This window comes from Sceloporus occidentalis, unplaced genomic scaffold, assembly GCF_023333645.1.
Source record: "Sceloporus occidentalis isolate IW3139 unplaced genomic scaffold, rSceOcc1.0.p SCAF_106, whole genome shotgun sequence".
Lineage (NCBI taxonomy): Eukaryota > Metazoa > Chordata > Lepidosauria > Squamata > Phrynosomatidae > Sceloporus > Sceloporus occidentalis.
The window spans coordinates 2355886-2379257 of record NW_028317086.1 but is presented as its reverse complement, the minus strand read 5'-3'; the positions used below and the strand labels follow the sequence as shown (position 1 = coordinate 2379257).

Here is a 23372-nt window from a genome sequence, read left to right as displayed (position 1 = left end):
AGACATTTACAAGTTAAGAAATAATCTCCATGAGGGTGCAATCACTTTTACACATCTTTTAAATTTGGAATTTATAGCTAGAATTTGGTAATCATCACATACAACTCTTACAAAAAAACTAATTAAATGTATGGTAGATGATAACATGGAGAATGAGCCAATATCATGGACTGGGTCAATTCCATAATTGTCTGGAATGTGGCATGTGCAGTTAGAGGTTGCAGTGTAATCATGTTTAGTTGTGCATTTATGAAAGCCTATTTTGTGCTATATTCTTTTGGACAATGTTAGCGGTTAAACAATGACAGTGATGATGGAATTTCAGACGACCAGCACACTTTTCTATTTACATTATGTCCTAGAACCACAAAACATATTTTTTGGCCTGGACTAGATGGAGTGAATGGTTTTTATCTCCTAGCATATTATATGTGTCTAATAGCTAAGTGTTCATAGATGCATCAAATTAATTTAAATAAATATTACTTTTGGTCCTTTAATAGAAGTATTTAGCCCTTTGTATTCCATTGAAAAACCACACTGCATTTGTTGTATGAGTTTTAATATCCATGATAAAAGAGATTATGCCAGCCCATTGCCCATGTCCACCAATAGTAACAAGGGCAATTTAGATAAGAGATTTAAAGCTTACACCATATATAGCCTGTGTAAATCTAAAACTGTAAAATGAATGACTAAAGGGTTTAGGATGGCTGGCTGGAATATTTTGATTTTAATATTTGCTTTTCAGATGTTTCTTACATCAAGGGGTTCTATGGTGACTATCAGTAACGGAGGCTTTGAGGATATTGTTATTGCCATTCACCCTGGACTGCAGGAGAATGACATGATTATTCAAAAAATTCAGGTAAACTGGAATATTTTCTACTGATTATATAAAAATAAAACAATGCTATTTGCTTTAAACAAAAAACTGTGTTCAGCTCTAATTTTTAAGTAAGCCGGGAATTCCTTTGCATAGCTCAGGTGCACGGGCACCTTACCTTGTGTGGAAGAGTATGGATTAATTGTGCTTCTATTGTAATAAGTTAATGGGACGAAAAAATATCCTATAGAAAAGTTGATTTTAGAAGGAGCCACATAGATGTTTCTTTCAGATCCGGAGCCTGATATTCTAAACAAACACCATGATGGCAATGAAGTTATGGAGGTCATGGCAACGGGAAGGGGTTATAATAGTGGAAGAGAAAGCTGATGCTTCTTGAAAAACTAAACACGTATAAAAATGAGGACATACTGTATATTTTTAAGCTATGTCGATTTATGACAGATGTGCTGACTTTGTATTCTAGCTAAATGTAGCTGAATTGCCCTTAACACAAAATTAATTTTTTTTTTATATTTGTGGATCCATGAAATCAAGTTTTGCCAAGACAACCAACTTGTCAATCTTTTGGCTATTCCACACTTCTCACTTCTCTTCTAGCTCCTAATACCTTGTCTGCCCCCTTCCTATTGACCTTCTATTTGTATATCTTTCCCACATATCCTTTTCCCTTTATTCTCCATCCAGCCTCTCCTCTTATTCCTAACTAATATGTACTTTTTATTTAATATCAAAAAACCATTTGTTTACTATTATAGCAATTCTACAAATGTATATTACACGTAATGGTCAAAGATTCCAGCATAATAGTCTGATAACACTTTAACACACTGCAGGTACCATTTGTTTCTTTACATTTTCTATTGATTTAGTGGTTCTCAAAGCCCTCAATGACTCCTAATGGACTAGGTTGTACAGCTAAACATAATAGGTTATAGTTAGGAAATTAATTTTGCATTAGCTGCACATAAATACATTAGCAAGTATTTGACATCCTATTTTAATTTCACTTTGTTTAATTTGTTGTATTTTATCACATTTCCACAGTGAGAGATTAAGACTCCATGGGGTCCAAGTAGAGTAATAATATCAGTTTTACACTTTCTAAAACCCTGTTTAATCATTCCTTAGGTTTGTCTTAGATTCAGGAAAGCCACGTGCCTATAGCATGCTTGTTTAAATTCCCTTAATGTATTAGCCTCTACGCTTCTTCGAGGCTGCTAAACTTATCTACCACCTTTTACATCAATAGCATAACAACAGGGGTCACAGCGGTTGCAACTGCGATGGGGCCCATCTCTCTAGGGGCCTAGGGCACCCCCTGTGACCACTTGTTCCTGTCTCCTCATAGTGATTCAAAATAGTAAAGAAAGGGCCCTCTACGGGAGAGGTAAGAAGGTTGCAGGAGGGACTGTGTTTGTATGTATATATGTATAAGAGCATGAATGTGCATGCATAAGTGTATGTGAGCATGGATGTCTATACAGTGGATATAAAAAGTCTACACACCCCTGTTAAAATGCCAAGTTCTTGTGATGTTAAAGAATGAGACAAAGATAAATCATGTCAGAACTTTTCCACCTTTAATGTGACCTATAATGTGAACAATTCAATTGCAAAGCAAACTGAAATCTTTGAGGGGGGGAAATTAATAAAAACTCACAATAACCTGGTTGCATAAGTGTGCACACCCTCTTAAATAGGGTCATTACACACCTACCATCATTTAAAGTGACTCATTAATAACAAATAAAGCTCTAGTAGGATTTATGTGACATTTGCTTAGTTGCATCTCAGAGTAAAAGCCATGGCCCGCAGAGAGCTTCAAAAGCATCAGAGGGATCTCATTGTTGAAAGATATCAGACAGGAGAAGGGTACAAAAGAATTTCCAAAGCATTAGATATACCATGGAACACAGTGAAGACAGTCATCATCAAGTGGAGAAAATATGGCACAACAGAGACATTACCAAGAACTGGACGTCCCTGCAAACTTTATGAAAAGATAAAAAGAAACCTGGTCAGGGAGGCTTACAAGAGGCCTACTGCAACATTAAAGGAACTGTAGGAATTTCTGGCAAGTACCGGCTGTGTGCTACATGTGACAACAATCTCCCGTATTCCCATAGAAAAACATCCAAGCCCGGCTGAAGTTTGGAAAAACAAACATCAAGTCCCCCAAAAGCACATGGGAAAATGTATTATGGTCTGATGAAACAAAGGTTGAACTTTTTGGCCACTTTTTGGTGTGCACACTTATGCAACCAGGTTATTGTGCGTTTCTATTTTATTTTTTTCTGTGTGTGAGCATGGATGTATATCTTTAAGTGTGTGTGAGCATGGATGTATAAGTGGTGTGAGAGCATGAGTGGTGTGAGAGGGAGTGTGTGTTGGCATAAATGTGTACGTGTGTGTTAGTGAGTATGAGTAAGTGTGTGTAATTTGTGTAAGTGTGTTTAGATATGTGTGCCAGAGTGTATGTTGGGGGGGGGCAAATGTGGCACTGTGGGACATGTTGCTTGGTGAAGTTGGCGGGCCTGGGGCAGTTTTTTTGCACCAGAGCTCTGTGGTTTCTTGTTAAGACCCTGCTCTACATCAAAAGGAGAACAATGGTTTAATTGGAAGGAATAATAATACAAAGCACATGTGTGGATGTCAGGCCCATTTTAAATCCTAATAGTGGGAACGAATAGGCAATTAGAAAGCACAGCAAGTCAAAATGAAGTGAGGTATTGGTGTTGCCCCAGTTTGACAATGTTATATATATTTGTATCAATGGATTTTTTTTTTTTTAAAGGCTATGGTGACAGAGGCCACTGAATATGTACTTTTTGCGACAAAGAAAAGACTCTTCATTAGAAGTGTAAACATTTTAATTCCTAGAACGTGGTCGGCAAAGGGTAACTACAGAAAAAGGAGAAGAGAAACATATGAACGAGTAAGTTTTTATAGATATCTTTGCTGCCTTTCAACATTAAGCTTTTGCGCTTTTAGTAGCAAGACTTCAATCTAGTAATAAAGTAATCATCATCAGGATTTTCAGGACATATAATTAGAAGAAAAATAAAATAATAAACTAGAGTATGTGCCCTTTTTTATGTTAGATCTTGTGTGATTTACGCTTGGTACAGGCTATTTCTCATTCCCTTTTAAATTTTGTGGTTTATAGAATAATATCAAATTAAGGTAATTTACTAAAAGTTGACAACAATGCAATAAACGATACCCTACGGGGAGACAGAGAGCCTGTTTGTATCCCCCATCCCAAAGGGGTTTAAAGTAAAAATACAATGTATTAATCATACATACCTTTGATGTACCTATAAGTAACCCAGGTTGGGTGTCAGGAGAGAAGACAGTAAAAATCATTCTCTAGTGGGTTTCATTGGTGTGTAAAATACTCAAAGCAATCATTTGCTATGCAATACTACACTATACTGAGGCAAACAAAATACTTAGTATTACACAAGATGGTTTTATGAAGAACTGATCCTCCCAAACAATCCTCCCAAGTTTCTATGACAAGGAGAGTAAAAATGAAGGCCAGGGCTGTAGATATATGGTTCTATTCACTTAGAAGTCAAGTTGTTTGCACTTATATATGTGTGATGTCCATGGCTGGACTGGGAATAAAATGCAGCCCTGGAAATAACTGAATACCAGACCAATATTTCTTGGTGCATTTCATTCATGCTAAAACACTTATACATTCCCACTCATGCTTACACACACTCCCTCTAACACACACTTACACAGTCATGCTAACACATTCACTCTAACATGTATACATACATTACTCCATCCCATCACCCTTTACTGTCGGAGGCTTCTTCCCAGCTGCTCATACATTGTGTGCTAGCACCCTGGAATAGACCTATGGGAGGCACAGAGCTCCTCCTGTCCCTTTCCAAAGACCTCATCAAGTGTCAATAGGATGGATGTTAAACAACAGCTACAGCTCTCAACAAGTCAGGTGGGATGATCAGAGATTTCCTTTCACACTGGCCTATTTGGACTGTGGATGTCTATGCAGACCTTCATACTGTGTTTTTTTGCACCACCTAATGCAGAGCTCAGTGACATGACATTCTATTCTGCCCTATTGATAAGCAGGTGGTAGGGCTAGGGTATGTCACGGACCGCAACGTAGTAATTCACCCGAGTACCCGCAGCTAGCGGGTACTCGAAACTTACCTCTCCCGCAGTTCCGGGACCTTGCTTCGAGGTGCCAGCATCCAGCAGACACCATGGGCAGGTCCTTCTCAGTATCCCCGTCGCAAGTGATGGGCGGTACGCACGGGGGCGAACCACGCCCTCTCTCTTATAGTATGCCTCCCTGGAGGCAACGTAACGTACCTAGCGTTACGTCACCTGTTGGGGGCGGAGCTTGGTTGAAGCGGCAGATTCAAAAGCCGAGCACCGACTTCCATTCAGTGCTCGGTTATTGTTCTAGCTGAGCAGTTCCTATTACAGTATTCTTACCTGATTGTCTCTCCGTTGCTGAATTGTGCCTGTCCCTGACTTTGCTGCCTTCTCCACTCCTGATCCGGCTTGTATGATTACCATCTCTGTTGCTGACCCGTGCCTGTCCCTGACTTCGCTGCCTTCTCCACTCCTGATCCGGCTTGTATGATTACCATCTCTGTTGCTGACCCGTGCCTGTCCCTGACTTCGCTGCCTTCTCCACTCCTGATCCGGCTTGTATGATTACCATCTCCGTTGCTGACCCGTGCCTGTTCCTGACTTCGCTGCCTTCTCCACTCCTGACCCGGCTTGTCTGACGATTCTTACTATTCATCAGTGCCTTTGCTGCATACTGGGTTCCTCACTTGTATTCTCAAGATCCTTGTGACAGGGTGCTTTCCTCAGTCTACCTCCATTCCTTTTCTGTGGGATGAAGGGAGTTAAGTGCTCAATAAAATAAAATAAATCTAAATAAAAATGACACTTTACAAAATGTCCTTGCTATTGCACCTCCTCTGTGTCTCCCAAGTAGGGGGGCAAGGTCCATCCATATGGGCATCAGGAGGGTGGATCATAAAATCCACTGTCCCCTAATTGGAACAATATGGTGCAACCTGTGGCAAAAAAACATCTAGCATTGCCAGGAGAAACCCTTCAGTCTTCATCTTTGGCCAAAAAGCAGAATGAAAAGGACCAGGCTGAGTGGAAGGTTAAATACTGCTGTGCCCCCAGTGGTTAGATGCATTACACCAATTTGAATCATCATATAAAGTCAGTCCTCTATATAGGAATACATGTTTCAGGGTTTCCGAAGTCATCTCTTTATAACATTTCCAAGATGTATGTATTTCATGGGAATAAAGAAAACATTGGTGCGTGCCCCTGATCATCACTAGATCATCGTGTGACATGTTTGTTAAGTGCTAACATGGGCTCTATGTTTGTACTTTGTGCAGGCTGATGTTATAATTGCTGAATCTTGGTTGAAATATGGAGATGACCCATATACTTTGCAATATAAAGGCTGTGGGGAAAAAGGAAAATATATTCATTTAACACCTAACTTCTTGCTGAACAGTAATCTCACTTCGATTTATGGATCTCTAGGTAAAGAAAAATATGATTTAATAATAAAAATATAATGCTTAATAATATATATATATATATATATATATATATATCATGAATTCTTTGCATCTGCTACTGAAGTGCTGTTTGGTCTAGTATTTGATGGACCTGGAAATAGTAACAAAAATGTCTTAGACAATCAGCATTTGCTAAGGTTTCCAGACAGCAGAAGAATGTATGATAAAGCCAAATCCATCATCACTTAACTTCCTTTAACAACTTGTAATGCCCCCCAAAAACCCCACAAACAACAGTTGTTGGAATATCTATATGTGTTGTTTACAAATATGTATTTGCTGTTTTTATGTAGGCAGAGTGTTTGTCCATGAATGGGCCCACCTGCGCTGGGGAGTCTTTGATGAGTATAATACTGATATTCCCTATTACATCTCTAGTGGGTTTAAAGTGGAAGCAACAAGGTAATGTAGTCACAAAAGTCACCTGTTTAGGTGCCTGCAAATGAGTACTTCTCGAAACACAGCGACAGAATGTAGAGCTCACAGCACTAGGCTCCAATAAAGATATCCATAAATCCATTATTAACTGTTTTTTTGCTACAAAAAACATGAAGTGTGTCCAGAGTAAAATTATACATGTTGATAGATGTTTCATCAAGGCTACAAAATCTTAATGGCCACAGATTAGACTGGGAAGAACAAAAACATTACCATTCAACTATATTTGTAAAATACTAAATATACAGCTTTTGTATGGCAGGTGCTCTTTCGATGTCAGTGGCAGAAATATAGTGCAACATTGTGAAGGAGATTCTTGCGTGATAAAATTATGCGACATTGACCCCAAAACCGGCCTTTTTGAAGAAAAATGTATTTTTCTACCAGAGAAGACGCAGACCGTTGATCAGTCTATTATGTATTTGCAGGGATTGCCTTCTGTGAGTATTTTTTATATTTCATAATGATTATTTGGGGGAGTCCTTGTGTGTGGTGGGATGATATGAATTAAAATGTTGGGTTAGAAAGCATGAGAGGGTGTAGATTTTGTCTTTCCATGGGGAAACCTGCATTCCCTTAAATGACATAACATGTTAATATGAGTTTATATATTGAGTATTTTATTACCAGAGTTATCTATATAGACTTAATACCTAGAGAGCCATCATGCTGGAACGTCCTCATTTTACTCTTTGGTTTCACTAATGTATATTTGGTTGCCTAGAAATTGAACATAATTCCATTATCCTAATATAGTTACTAAATAACTAAATAAAGTGTCTTTATTACGACAAATGTAGAGACAGGTGACTATTAAATCACATATGTAAAAAGAGTCAGTAAAAAAAAAACTTCTTTACAACCCATTCTCCACTTTAAAGTCACTTAAACGCCTTCTGCATAACAGCTTCAGACACTGAGATTTATCTGAGGTTTCGGATTTCAAGCTCAGGACATGTGCTAAGATTAATATTATTATTATTATTATATTTTATTAATATAGCGTCAACAATTTATGCAGCACTTCTTACAATAAATATATATTATACTGTATCCAGGGTATATGACAAGACTAGATTTGACAAACCGTCAGAGTTTCTCAACTTCTCAAGTATCCATAAAAGTGCTGATGTGTTTTTAATTATTAAAGGACTGAAAGCCCATGTTTATAGATGTATATATGACTATAAATTCATATTATTCTTATTTCCTTTTATGTTCAGGTGTCTGAATTTTGTGATGAGACCAATCACAACGTTGAAGCACCAAGTCTACAAAACAAAATGTGCAGCTTTCGTAGCACATGGGATGTTATTTTGAGCTCTCCTGACATAATTTCTACTTCTCCGATGGATAACCGTGATATTCCGCCCCCTTCCTTCTCACTGATACAATACAAAGACAGAGTCATCACTTTGTTAGTTGATGTGTCAGCAAGCATGGAATATGTAGGTTTCTTCTTGGAATCATACAAACATGAAAATCTTTTTTACTATTTCTTTTTTAATACACCATAAAGGTTAAAGGCATACTTAAGACTTTCTTCAACTATACTGTGAAAGACATGTGTTTGTGAACAATTATCTAGATTTCAACGCTAGCCTACTGTTCTTCTTAGTTTTATCTTTCATATAAACTTATCTTAACTTAAATAAAGTATGGGGTCTTTTTATTGTTGTTACTAATGTTGCAAGTTTTGTTATGCTAAGCCAAGAACTATCGGTATGTTCAGGGCTGGCCTTGCCATGGAGCAGAGCGGGGCAATTGCCCCAGGCGGTACTTTTGAAGGGGCGCTCCAAGCGCCTTTTTTTTTTTTTAAGCGGAGGAGAGAGTGGCACGCCAAGTGGTTTTCGCTTATCAAGTTGTCAGTACCCGCTCGGCGGCCCTCTCTCTCCTCTGCAAGCCCTCTAGCTCGGTCTCGGTGCCGGCTTGTAATGCTGAGCACTGGAATATGACGTAATTTCTGGCGCTCAGCAGAGAAGCAACACGTACAGTGGCAGAGCAGGGAGACTCTCGCCGCAGCACTGCTGGAAGGTAAGTGAAGTACAAAGGGGGGGAGATAGGGTAGATAATGAGTAGGTAGGGAGAGGAAGGGTAGGGAGAGGAAGGGTAGATAATGAGCAGTGGCGTCGGCAGGGGGGGAGCGGCGGCATTTCAAACTTCGCCCCAGACAGCACTATGTCTTGGGCCGGCCCTGGGTATGTTTAAAAATGAAATGTTTTATGTGGATAAAATATGTTGTAAAATAATAGAAATCGACATATGCATTCTTCATTCCTTTCAGCATAATCGGATTCAGCGATTATTTCAAGCAGCAGATGTGTTCCTCACCCAGATAATTGAAGCAGGGTCTTATTTTGGAATTGTTGAGTTCTCCGACATGGCTACTGTTATTTTGGAGCCTATTCAACTAACCAATGAGATTGAACGTGAGAAGCTGGTATCACTTATTCCATACACCGTGACGCACAAAACATCATCTATTTGTCCAGGAATATCAGCTGCCATTGAGGTATAACAAATAAAAAGTATATCAAACTGATTCCTGTAAGATATTATTATGCAGGAACTTTGACAATCTGAAGCCGGTTAAGCATAAAAATAGTTTTTATCTTTTAGATTTTATTTAGATTGTAAATTATCTGGGGTCTGTTAACAAAGGTTTACATTGAGTTGGCTGTTGGCTTACCTCCATGTAACTTGTCTTCCTGTGTCTATTCAGGCAAACAAAATATTTGATGGATCACCAAATGGCACTGAAATAATATTGGTAACAGATGGAGAAGATCACTTTATCAATTGCTATGATGAAATAAAAAATAGCCAAGTCATTGTTCATATCATAGCTTTGGGAAAAGAGGCAGAAAAAAATCTTGACCGGATTGCAGATATGACCGGTGAATGTTCTGCTATATCCATAAATGAATAATCATTCATATGACATGCTGAAACATCTCCACTTTGGTAAATTAGGTTACAAAACATGTTAGACCAAAGTACAGGAGCAAATCATAACATCCTATAAGACAAGTTGACTTTTCAGACATACTGTGTGTTGTAGATACATAAGCGTTGCAAATTACACTTTCATCAGGACATGGAGTAGACCTGAATAAGTCTGCAGGTTATGCGAGTTGAGGAGAACATTTCAACTCACTTCAGTTGACTTGGACAGACCTGATGACCTTGTACCCCACGAAGGGCTGAACTTGCCCTGCATAATGTTATTTTGCAATGAGACGACATACAAGAAACCCCTTTTTAATAATCTATGATACATGATACCAACTAGGCCCTCTTTGCAGTAGAAACAAACTAACGTAGAGTGAAAAACTCCAGGTATTGTTTTTATGTGTTTAATATGACTGATGTAAGAACAAAACATGGCACTGTTGATATTTTAAGTAGACTAGTACCAAAATATATAAATTATAATAATTAGGAAATACTAAATATATGAAATCATCTTTCAGGAGGATTTAAATTTTTTGCAACAGATGATCCAGAGATTTATGGTTTAATTGATTCATTTGCTGCAATTTCTTCAGGGAATGGCGATGTTCTTCAGCGTGCCATTCAGGTGATGTATCCCATCAAAATTATTTTTAATTGAATATTTTTTTTCTAAAAACTTTAAGTTTACAAACATTAGAAGAATTGGACAAATTCTAAATAGAACTTGGTGTTTTTCAGCCTTAAACAACCAGCATAAAAAACAACCAATTTTTCACTAATTATACTTACTATGAAGGGTGTCATCACTGATTATCATAAATACAAGCATGTTATCAGTTCGATAAAGCTGTGTCCTTACATGCTTTATTTTTACAGTGTCTGATTTATCATGTAATGTACAAAAAAGATTAAAAAGAAATAATAATGCCAAGGATCCCTGAATTTGAGTCATATAATTAATAATAAACGCTGGAGTCTATTTTAGACTAGTTAACTATTTTACTAGTCCATAGTCCTTTTCACTCTTGGCATTTGGAATTAAGACAACATTATTTTAACTATACGAACCATCAATTGGCGTGAGATAAGGAAATGCCCTGATAGCTATGGTAATTTTGTTATTAAATAGCTTTTATGCAATATAAATCCGGTGTTTGGGGTTATTAAGGTTTTGAAATACAGATAAAAAATACATTATAAAACACAAGGAAGTAAATCAAGTTTATTAATTTTTCAAAACATAACAAGGAAGGGGATACAAATAATGCTTGTTTTTTTGTTTGTTTTATATAATAAGTAGGGATCTATAAGCCTGTGAATGAAAAGAGAGAATTGTGGGCACTTTTTGGTAGCCATACTTAGACCTCTGGTCCACCTCTTTCGAAATTTCCAATCTTTTCACTAGCCTAATATATAGTTTATGTAAAATATCATACTTGCAATACGTGTGGAACACTGTTGGTATTCAAATAATCTTTATTTTTAATGTGTTCTTTTCAACAGCTGGAAAGCACTGGTGTAAGCCTAAAGCCATATGGCTGTTTTAATGGCACAATTGTCATTGATAAAACAGTTGGAAATTCCACGTTCTTTCTCATTACCTGGCAGCTGGCTGTCCCAACTATCGCTTTACTAGACCCAAAGAGAAATCTATATACTGCACCTCAATTCACCAATAACACAATTTCTAAATCTTCTAGGCTCCAAATTCCAGGAACAGCAGAGGTAATATATTATGAAAAGCGTTATTGATTTTTTTTTGTTGGTAAGCCAACATAAACAAAACAACATATGTTTTTGCTAGCATCTGTAATTGATAATATATTTTTTATAAGAATGTTAACACTTCTATAATCATGTATTTGTTTCAGTACATTTAAATAATGTTTTGTTGGCAATCAGCGTACCTTAGGACTTTCCAGGGCAGAAACATAGAAGGTGACGGCAGATAAGAACCATTCAGCCCATGCAGTCTACCCAGACATCTCCCTCTTCTGAGGGACTGGCTTTCTGGGGTGGCACGACTAGCCATGCAAGAGCTGTGGTTAGCCCAGAGAGAAGCTAAGCTAGCAGCAGACAAGGACAGGGCTAGCAACAGATAGCATACAATGGTTGGGAATGGAATTAGGTGGGAGTGAGTATGGTTAAACACTGCTAACCCGCTCCAGAATTTTGTATAACATAGCATCATGCGTAGTGTTCTATAACATCTAAAGAAAGGACCTCTGAGGTATTGAAAGTGTAATGTTCATACGGTATTAGTCTATGAATGTTGGCCCGCAAAGACAGTATTATACTAAAAATAATGTGTGCAGGGAGACTGAAGATTAGCACCACCACTATAAAGTTAGAATGATAATGAAGGTGTTTAAAAATAACTAAATAATATTAGGTTCCTCTTTTAAAGATATTGTAAGTATGATAACGTGTATATGTTTGGAGCAGACTTTAATGTCAAAAATACGTTTCTGTTGTTAAAGGCAAAAAATGATCATCTAGGTTAGAACTACATATGGAATTCAATCAACACGAAGACCCACTGATGATGGATGAGTGTAATTTGGACAGTGTATAGAGGCTAGGGGGGACTTTGTTCAAGAGTTGCAGTTGTTCCATTATGTTATGTAAATAAATAGTACAAATAATACATGCTTAGGAGTCCTACTCTCTGGGAGGGGACTGCTCATGAACGTTAAATACAAGTGTTAATAAAATGTATTAAGGAAATTGACAAGTATAAAACATGAATATATTGAACCTGGCCACCAAAAGGCAAAGGTGGCATCCTATGACACTGCTATATGTAAAGATGAGAGAGAGATAATTACAGGTAAATTCATGTGAATTTTTTTTCAAACTACTAATACATATTAATGATAGGATTTCTGTGCCTAGAGAGGACCATGGCAATATATCCTTTGCAATAATCACACGTCAAATCAAGTCATCGGCATAATAGTCACAACCAGAGCAGCAGATGAGAATGTGCCTCCGATAACAGCGACTGCTCACATGAATAAGGATATGAACACTTATCCTGATCCAATGATTGTCTATACATCAGTAAATCAGGGACTTTCACCTGTGACAGGATTGAAAGTTACAGCAATTATTGAACCAGAGACTGGGGATTCTGACATCCTGGAGCTTTTGGACAATGGAACAGGTAAGAAACCAGCTTTTATTGTACAACTAAATAACAGCCCTCTCCACTAATGGTTTCTAACAATCTTTGGTGAGATTTTTAACTCACCGAATTTATGGCAACAATCATGCCAGTCTTCAGGAGTGTGCCACAGGTTTCAGAGAAAAGTCTCAATGCAATATGTTTTCATAATATCTTTTATCTATTAGATTTTTTTGTGAAAAGGTTTACTTAGATAAATAATGGTGTACAGAGAAAAAAATGCAGGTAGGCATAGCTCTATCATACAGAAATTCCACACATAACAGGGGTGAGCGTCTGGATATGAGGTGCTATTCCAGCACTCAGCTTTGAAACCACACACACCATGAGGGAACACTGAAGCAAAGGTATAAATAAACAGACCTCGTGCTCCAACCACAGGACTTAAGAAGGAAGAAGGAGAAGAAAGGCCATGGTCACCTTGCATGGTTCTGTTGGTGAACTTGCTCCCGGGATGACTTAACAGTCATGTTATTAGCTTAAGCAATATACCGGTATATATAGTCCAAAAATGTAACAAAAACAACAGACATATTCCAAAAAAGAAAAAAAAGATACCAGACCTTACTAATCCATTGAATATTTTAAGGTGCTGATATTGCAGAAGATGATGGAGTCTACTCAAAATTCTTCTCTGGTTATAAATACAATGGAAGATACAGTTTAAAAGTTTACATCGAAAATATAAAGAATGAAACCAAGCTGGCCCTGCCTAGAAGTCTGGCTCTTTATGTACCTGGCTATATACAAAATGGTAGGCACTAATTGTTTTAGAAGCGGTATCTAACATATTATGGAAAATTACTTTGCTCATTTATTTCTGATTTTAGGCCTGTGTACCTGTGTAATTATTTACTGATTTATAAAACGCCATCATATTCTCTAGTGCTGTGCAATGGGTAATGGGACATAACAAGTAGTACCTAAAAACAGAAACCAAAGCCAGATTAAGGAGTTTGGGGCCATGAAGCACTTATACAAAAAGGGCCCCTCTTTTATTGTGCCCAACAAGGAATGGAAGAACACTCATTGACCTAAAGCCCTCAGACTCTTTCTGTCTGGGTGCAGACGGACACTGGGAGAGAAGAGCCGGCTCTGCCCTGGATTATACATGTATTATACATTCCTGCTGTAGAGCCAGCTCACATTAATCCAGAACTCACAGGGAGCATCGTTTGTGACTCAGGCTACAACAAATAAAGTAAGTCTACTACAGGATGGGGACTCCAGGGCCCCTACCACTCCAGGGCCCTGGAGCAATTGCTCTATGTGCCCCTTGGTTAATATGGCCATGATAGAAACACAGAATGTGCCAACAGATAAGAACCATCTGCTTCAAAGTCTCAGACCTTAATCAGTCCTTGGTCTCATCTACGTTTCAGGATAGCCATATGCCTATCACATGTGTATTTAAATTCACTTACTATGTTAAGCTCTACCACTTCTGCCACTTATCTACAACTCTTCCTGTAAAATAAATCTACCTTACATCTAAGCCTCTGGCCCTCTAGGTTTGAAAGGGTCAATTTGGACTTACAGAAACAAATGGTAAGGAGGGCCCTGTCCCAAAAGCTTACAATCTATAAGAGAACAACACATAAATATCAAATTATTCCTATGAATTGAATCAACAATTGAGGGTTAGTCAAAAAAGTTAAAAAATAATAATAATATTGTGAAAAATAATTAAAACATCTCCTTGCCCTCAAAGTTTAAAAAACCTTTTGCTGCACCCCTAAGCCAAAAGTCTTAAAAATAGTTTAAAAAGGATACCATGTAAGGGAGCCTTTGTCTCTCCAAAACATAGTTAGAAACCCATGTGGGGCATTAATGAACTTGAGGAATCTTGCTGAACATAAACTGAAAAAGGAAAATGCATAAATTGCAAAAAGGGAGCATCATCATAAACCTGGTCAGGGTGGGAGTTATATGAAGTTCGTTGTGTCAAAAAAAATACTTCATCTTGGCACATTATAAGAAGCAAGACAATAAAAATGCTGAGGAATAATAAATAATTGTGTTATATATCGTAGGTGAAATTTTTATGAACCCTTCACGGCCTCACATAAATGATGATGACCTCCAGCTTGATGTTGGAAGCTTCAGAAGAGTGGTGTCCGGAGGCTCTTTTGTAATATCTAATGTGCCCCTGACTCCCCAACCTGTAAAGAGCAAGCCTGGGAAAATAACTGACTTAGCCGCAAATACAAAGGGGCACACAATTGTGTTATCATGGACAGCAACAGGTGACGATCTTGACCAAGGAAAAGGTATGTATTGTTTTCTGCCTTATGAATGTAAAGAAATTTTCTGTTTAGGGAAATGACATACTGTCTACTGATAGCACTGACCTAAGGTGTGAAAGGAAAATAAGCATTACAGGTGGATGTTGTACCGTTGCATGACCCATTTGTGTATGTTCATGAATTATGCTTACAGCTCTGCGGCCCTTGCTCTCATGTCCAACTATGCATTGTTCGTCCCATGACTTGCATCTTTATTCTACCATTATTACCTCTTCCAGCTAGTCTATTTAGGATTTCACTCCAATTCTACTACTTCGTCAAAATTACCTACCCTATCCAGGCAGTCTTTCTCCTACTTACCCCATCTATTCAGAGAACAATACAACCTTTCACCTACTACCCACAACCAGTATGCCAAAGAAACCACCCCATGCTCACCTGCAAGGTCAACATAGAGTTCTACATGTTACTGTTACTACAGTCAACTCACCTCATGCAGTCCTATCCTACTGTCTCAAACACCTAGTAGGTTGCAAGCTCGCAAAAACAGGGCCTTCTTCTTCATTTGCACCAGAGTGTTTCAACGTGTGTTAATATTTTTGCCATTTTAAATTTTCTCTTTAATATTGTCATTGTCCCATACTGTAATGACTGAATGAATGGAATATGGAATGTGCTATTCCTTCTTCCTTGTTCCTGTTCCTAATTCACTTTACCTCTTTAGTGTTGCACTTTCACTTTTCTCTAACATTACTGTGGTATTGCCATCTCAGTGCATATAACTGCCAAAAATATATGAGCATTTGAAGTTTCAGCTGTATAATATGCCCAAAAAGAGAACTTGGTGCTCTTAAAAGTTTGCAATGTAGTTCAGTTAGACAATAAATCCTTTCACATCTAGATTTAACCATTATTTACATTTACTTTTATTATATTTTTCATTTCAGCATCAAAATATGACTTGAGAATGAGTGAGAATCCCAAAGAACTGAGGGAAAACTTTTCCAGTGCTTCCACAGTAAATATCACCAGTATGGCACCGCAGACAGCTGGATCACCAGAAACATTTACATTTGTACCAGATGGAGTTATTATGAAGAAATTCCTTTATTTTGCTTTGATTGTGATCAGTCGGGACAATGAAAGATCAGACCTGTCTAATATAGCTTTCACTGACATTTTTTCTTTAATACAACCAGATCCCACTAAAGTTCTACCTACTGTGTCATCTACAAGCACCTTTCCGGTAAGTTATACCTATACTTCCTCATATGTGGAAATTACAACACAAACTACCTCATCAACAGAAAGTACAGTTGAAACTAGTGCCATCATAACTGAAGATACCACAATGTCACCAGTAGTCAACATGACCCCACTATCTACTAAACCAGAGAAAACCACTTCACCAAAAATATCTACTGAAACGTACAGTTCTACTCCATTATCTAGAACTTCTACCTCACCTACAATTATCCAAACAAGTTCATTAATTTATACTCTCTCACCAAAGGGTGACAACAGCGCCACGCCATCGGACAGTATTACCCCTTTAACTGGCACCATACCACCAACTAACATTTATTCTGCAGACACTGACAGTACTACCCTGGCAAATGACAGCAGTATCCAAACAAGTGTTAGCTCACAAATAACTACCGTCTTCACTAAAGCACACTCTGAATATGGTGTTCCAACTGCAACACCTGACAGCACCTCACTTTTGTCAGCAGCAACAATAAAAACGACTACTACAGTCCATAATTACCCCTCTGCCAACACCCACAATACATCAGTAACTGGCAAAGTTTTCACACCAACAAAGATCACGTTGGCTCAGACACATTTTGACCAAGATCAAGTAACTGTTGTGGTGGTTATAGTAGTTTGTGTATCAGCAGCTGTAATTCTCGTTATTATATGTATTATTGTATACCTTGCAAAATATAAGAGAATAATATATCCGATGACAACAGTGTAAGGCCTATATATTCTACCATGATGATATGTACTCCTAATTCTCTCATGATTCTACCTCTTGTTTCTGTGATTTTGGTAACCAATTAAAATGCAGAATAATATATGAAGAGTATTATATATCTTAGTGCCTTGGTCATCAAATATAATGGAAATTAGAGAGTATATCTGTATAAGGTATTGTTCTGATTAAAAATAAATATAAAAATATGATTTACAGTAAGTCTGGGAGAGTTTCAATATTATGTTTAATTATTGGGTGGATGTTGGTGCGGGGAGAAAATAAGTTTAAGTGTCAGTTGCATATGAGTATCTCGCAATATAGACAATATAGGGTACGGTATATTTGCTAGAGAAATTCCAGTCTGTAGGAACAGTGTAGTAAGACTGGTAGGGGAGTCTGGGGAGATTGTCAGGCAAGCCAAGGTCATACATAAACAGGAATAAGTACACCAGGCCAAAGGATGACCCAAGAGAACACTCAAAGCCTAAGCCAAAGGTCAGGGGCCAGGGGCTGAGCCTCCTGAGCCTCCTGGAGGCCAAACCAGTAGGTCCCTGGTCTACCATGCTCAGGGTAGGTATGTCCCCTTTGGCATACCTTTTGGATAAACTGGAACGGAAATTGCAAGCCAAGCCTTCTCATCCAACATCAATGTTTGACCTCACAAATGCTCTGCTAGATGAATGGGCAAAAATTCCAACAGAGACACCCCAAAATCTTTGCGGAAAGCCTTCTCAAGAGAGTGTTATAGCTGCAAAGAGGCGATCAACTACATGCTAATGTCATTTTATTTAGAATGCAATGTCATAAAAGTTCCTGTTGGTGTCCCAATACTTTTGTACCTATAGTGTATATGCACATACACAAAAAATCTAGTCATCTATTGAGTTTAATCACTCGCTATAAGTGGATTATTTAAATATGACAAGTGATTTTCCTGAGGTGTCATATCATGTCTCATAATTTAGTTAAATAATCTATTTCCTGTGGGCCAACTCCATTTTTTTTTATGACTTAGTCCAAAGTCCTTTAGTAAAAAGAAAAAAGTGCTTTCTTGTAAGGTCAGTGAATTAAATGAAGCTATGTAAAATCAGCCAGTATTATGACTGCTATTTAAACCATATAAAAACCAGGAACAGAAAAAAGTTATTTTTAGTATAGTGACCTTTGTAAAACTATGATGTACAAAGAAGACAGCTGGTTAAATCAACAATTAAATATTAAAATATTTCTGTAAGCTTCACTAAAGGGAAAGTTGTCAGGAGCATAGTGGTTCTAGTTTCCTCAATAAACTATTCATTATGAAAGGCCATCCCTAGCAAATGTGTCCAGGAAGAAGGGTTGAGTTGGCCCTGCATTACGCCTAACTCAATGAGTGAGGAGACTTTGCAGACATCTTAGTGATTTCACTATGCATTATACAGGAACAACCAAGCTCTCCCCTGATATTAAAACTGCTCAGGGCTAAAAAAATAATAAAACAAATTTACCCAAACACAGTGATTTATTTACATTTTGACACTGAGGGTGGTACAGGATAACTGACATCAATATATACTGAGTCTGACAGTGGTATAACACAACTCCCACCATTATACAGTGTTCCAAACACTAACAGGGGTATAGTATAACTCCTATCAGTGATCCAGACATGAATGGTGGTACAGCATGACTCCTAACATTTTGTATAATGTTGGCCCACCAGAATGCACAATTAAGAAAGAGAACCGTAACCCCTTAATGACAAAGCCCGTACATGTGCAGGCTCAAAATGCATTGTTTTCAATGGGTTGAGGGACCGCCCATTGTCCTTAAGGGGTTAATATATGACAGATTGACAAATGAAATGTGGTTCATGGTGTAAACAAATTTTCAAAAACAAAGAAACAGAAAACTACCAAAGTGTGATCAAGTAAAAAATGTGTTGACCCACATAATTCACAGTAGGATGACTACTTCATTATCTTCATTATCATAGAGGCGCTGGGTGAAGCAGACATGTTGATCCACCTCCTCCACTACACTAATTAGTATATTTGGAGGGTATCAGGCGAGGTGACATCACATGTGGGCCCCTGTGTTGAGGCAATCTTGTTGTCCTGGACAGTGGATAAAAAAAAAGGAGGTGCCCGAGAGTTCGAACAACACCCAGTGAGGTGAGCAAGCACAATTGCTTAGCCTCCGTTTGTTCACGACTGGTGCCGCCCTAAAGAACCCATGTACTCCTAATTCTCTCATTATTCTACCTCTTGTTTCTGTGATTTTGGTAACCAATTAAAATGCAGAATAATATATGAAGAGTATTATATATCTTAGTGCCTTGATCATCAAATATAACGGAAATTAGAGAGTATATCTGTATAATGTATTGTTCTGATTAAAAATAAATATAAAAAAATGATTTACAGTAAGTCTGGGAGAGTTTCAATATTATGTTTAATTATTGGGTGGCTGTTGGGAGTGGAGAAAATAAGTTTAGGTGTCAGTTGCATATGAGTATTTCGCAATATAGACAATATAGGGTATATTTGCTAGAGAAATTCCAGTCTGTTGGAACAGTGTAGTAAGACTGGTAGTGGAGTCTGGGGAGATAGGGTCAGGCAAGCCAAGGTTATACATAAACAGGAATAAGTACACCGGGCCAAAGGATGACCCAAGAAAACAACCAAAGCCTAAGCCAAAGGTCAAGGCCCATCAAAGGAACCTGGTGTCAGGAACAATCCAGTAGGATTATAAACAGGATGATAAACAGGGTAACGGAGCTCAGTATGCAGGAAGAGGCACTTAGTGGATAAGGCCCATGCAGAGTCAGGATAAGTCAAGGTACGGTACACAAGCGGGCAGCGAGGTACAGAAGGGTCAGGCAGATGCAGAATCAGGACACAAGCCGAGGTACAGTACACGAGAGGGCAACGAGGTACAATAGGGTCAAAGGAGAGCCAGGTAGATAAACGGATAAATCATGAGCCATTTAGATAAGGGTCAGGCAGGAGCGAAGTCAGAGGGAAGCCAGGTAGGTACACGGATAATCAATAGGAAACACGCACTCAGAATGTAGCAGGTAAGCACAATAACTGAAGGGGACTGAAGACTTTAAACTTGCCACTCGGGGGAAACTCCGCCCCCGAGTGGGATGCTACTGCATCGAGTTCCCAAGAAACAATAAAGCTATAACGGGGCGCGCGCGCATGCCTGGCAGGAGCCAGACAGACAGTGGAGGAGGCAGAGGATGTCATGCCGGATCCGGTGCCTGCGGGTAGCTGGCACCCAGGTAAGTTGCAGCGTCGGGTCGCCGGACCCTGACACCTGGGAGCACTCCTGGTATATAAAGGCCCTTGATAACCTGATGGACCACAGGTGTGACGGGAATAACCTGATGGGCCACAGGTGTGATGGGAATCTGACACATATTTGACAGGGACTTGGAGGCCAAACCAGTAGGTCCCTGGTCTACCATGCTCAGGGTAGGTATGTCCCCTTTGGCATACCTTTTGGATAAACTGGAACGGAATTGCGAGCCAAGCCTTCTCGTCCAACATCAATGTCTGACCTCACAAATGCTCTGCTGGAGAAAGCTTTCTCAAGAGAGTGTTATAGCTGCAAAGAGGCGATCAACTACATGCTAATGTCATTGTATTTAGAATGCAATGTCATAAAAGTTCCTGTAGGTGTAATAGTCAGGTGTCCCAATACTTTTGTCCCTATAGTGGATATTCATACATGCACATACACAAAAAATCGAGTCATCTATTGAGTTTAATCACTCGCTATAAGTGGATTATTTACATTTTACAAGGGATTTCCTGAGATATCATATGATGTCATATCATGTCTCATAATTTAGTTAAATAATCTATTTCATGTGTGCCAACTCAATTTTTATAACTTAGTCCAAAGTCCTTTAGTAAAAAGAAAAAAGTGTTTTCTTGTAAGGTCAGTAAATTACCGGTAAATGACGCTATGTAAAATTAGCCAATATTATAACTGCTATTTAAACCATATAAAAACCAGAAACAGAAAAAAGTTATTTTTATTATGGTGACCTTTGTAAAACTATGATGAGGACAGGGTGATATCATTATGTTATTTTCTAGCAATGCTTCATAAGATATTTCATATGATATATGATATACAAAGTGATTTTTTTCATACAATTTTACTATTCCATGTACAAAGAAAGCAGCTGATTAAATCAACTATAAAATATTAAAATATTTCTGTAAGCTTGATTAAAGGGAAAGTTGTCAGGAGCGTTGTGGTTCTAATTTCCTCAATAAACTATTCATTATGAAAGTCCACCCCTAGCAAATGTATCCAGGAAAGAAGTGTTGAGTTGGTCCTGCATAATGCCTAATTCAATGAGTGAGGAGACTTTGCAGACTTCTCAGTGATTTAACTATGCATTATACAGGAACAGCCAAGCTCTCCCCTGATATTAAAACTGCACAGGGCTAAAAAAATAATAAAACAAATTTACTCAAACCCAGTAACTTATTCATATTTTGACACTGATGGTGGTACAGGATAACTGACATCAATATACTGAGTCTGACAGTGGTATAAAACAACTCCCACCATTATACAGTGTTCCAAACACTAATAGGGGTATAGTATGACTCCTGTCATTATACAGTGATCCAGACATGAATGATGATACACAGAGGCGTAACTAGAAACCTCAGGGCCCCGGTGCGAGAATCTGTTAAGGGCCCCCCCCAACCCATCTACCCTCTCCCTCCCTACCCCCTCTTCTCACGAGCTACCCTCTCCCTCCCTACCCCCCTTCTCACAATCTACCCTCTCCCTCCCTACCCCCGTTCTCACGATCTACCCTCTCCCTCCCTACCCCCCCTTCTCACGATCTACCCACTCCCTCCCTACCCCCCTTCTCACGATCTACCCACTCCCTCCCTACCCCCCTTTGTAGGTTACTTACCGTCAACTCCTGTGTTGGGAACGTGAGGCGCTTGTCTCGGGTGCCGGCGCTTCACTGCTGAGCGCCGGCATTTGACGTCATATGCCGGCGCTCAGCTTGAAGCACCGGCACCCGAGACAAACACCTCACGCTCCCAACACTGCACTCTGGCCAGCGCTGAGGCAGGTGGCAGCAGCAGCAGCAGCGGCGGGGAGCAGAGGAGTCCTGGATTTCTGTCAGTCAGGGGGGCCCAAGAGGTGCCGAGCGGTCGTTTTCAGCAACCGCTCGGCACCCCTTGGGCCCCCCTGACTGGCAGAACTCCAGGGCCCGGTCGCAGTCGCGACCCCTGCGACCCGTATAGTTCCGCCACTGATGGTACAGCATGACTTCTAACATTATATAAAAGGTTGGCCCATCAGAATACACAATTAAGAAAGAGAACATTGATATATCACAGATCAACACATGAAATGTGGTTCATGGTGTAAACAAATTTTTAAAAACACACAAACAGAAAACTACCAAAGTACGACGAAGTGAAAAATGTATTGACCCACATAATTCACAGCAGGATGACAACTTCATTATCGTCATCATCATGAAGCGCTGGGTGAAGCAGACATGCTGATCCACCTCCTCCACTACACTAATTAGTATATTTGTAGGGTACCAGACGGGGTGACATCACATGTGGGCCCCTGTGTTGAGGTTGGCAATCTTGTTGTCCTGGATTAAAAAAAAGAGGTGCCCGAGAGCCCGAGCAACACATAGCAAGTTGAGCAAGCACAATCGTTCAGCCTCTGTTTGTTCACGGCTGGCGCCACCTTAAGCAAAACCTTATTTTGTTTCTCCATTGTATCCCGCCCTCAGGGAGCAGAGTCAAGTGAGAACATCATACACATGAACCATAAAGTTTGTCAGTGGCTGCAGGAGACATTATGTGTGTCTCTCTCTCCCGGGACACAGCAGCCGCCAGCTTATGTGTTCAGACACCCTTTGCAGGCAACCCCTGCGGCTCCTTCCTCCACATATCACCCCAGAGTCCCTTTGTCCCCTTCTTCACTGGGCTATACCCCATGTAGTTCAGGTATAGATCAAGTAAACACAAGAAAACACAGCATTGCAGGTACAGATCAACTGAATAAGACATACAAACCCTGTATTTGCAGTGATAGATTAAATTAATTAAGCACATGG

At 39.0% G+C, this 23372-nt stretch overlaps 1 protein-coding gene across 1 annotated transcript; it reads left to right on the top strand.

Moving 5' to 3' along the window:
* Positions 1 to 772: 772 nt before the first annotated feature.
* Positions 773 to 22803, top strand: LOC149283347 (calcium-activated chloride channel regulator 1-like). The gene is made up of 15 exons (XM_089497721.1): positions 773 to 868; positions 3645 to 3785; positions 6268 to 6418; positions 6750 to 6858; positions 7157 to 7334; positions 8118 to 8342; positions 9179 to 9406; positions 9617 to 9791; positions 10368 to 10474; positions 11353 to 11574; positions 12745 to 13015; positions 13626 to 13790; positions 15070 to 15306; positions 16230 to 17143; positions 22690 to 22803. Exons 1-15 carry the CDS (start codon positions 776 to 778, stop codon positions 22801 to 22803), a joined length of 3330 nt encoding a protein of 1109 aa, XP_089353847.1. The 5' UTR covers positions 773 to 775.
* Positions 22804 to 23372: the final 569 nt, after the last annotated feature.

Excerpts from the sequence above, each read along its gene's own strand:
- LOC149283347 (XM_089497721.1), top strand. The coding sequence starts at position 776 with ATGGTGACTATCAGTAACGGAGGCTTTGAGGATATTGTTATTGCCATT. Across the intron at positions 9,792-10,367 it reads CCGGATTGCAGATATGACCG|GAGGATTTAAATTTTTTGCA; the intron begins GTGAATGTTCTG and ends ATCATCTTTCAG. Across the intron at positions 10,475-11,352 it reads TTCTTCAGCGTGCCATTCAG|CTGGAAAGCACTGGTGTAAG; the intron begins GTGATGTATCCC and ends TCTTTTCAACAG.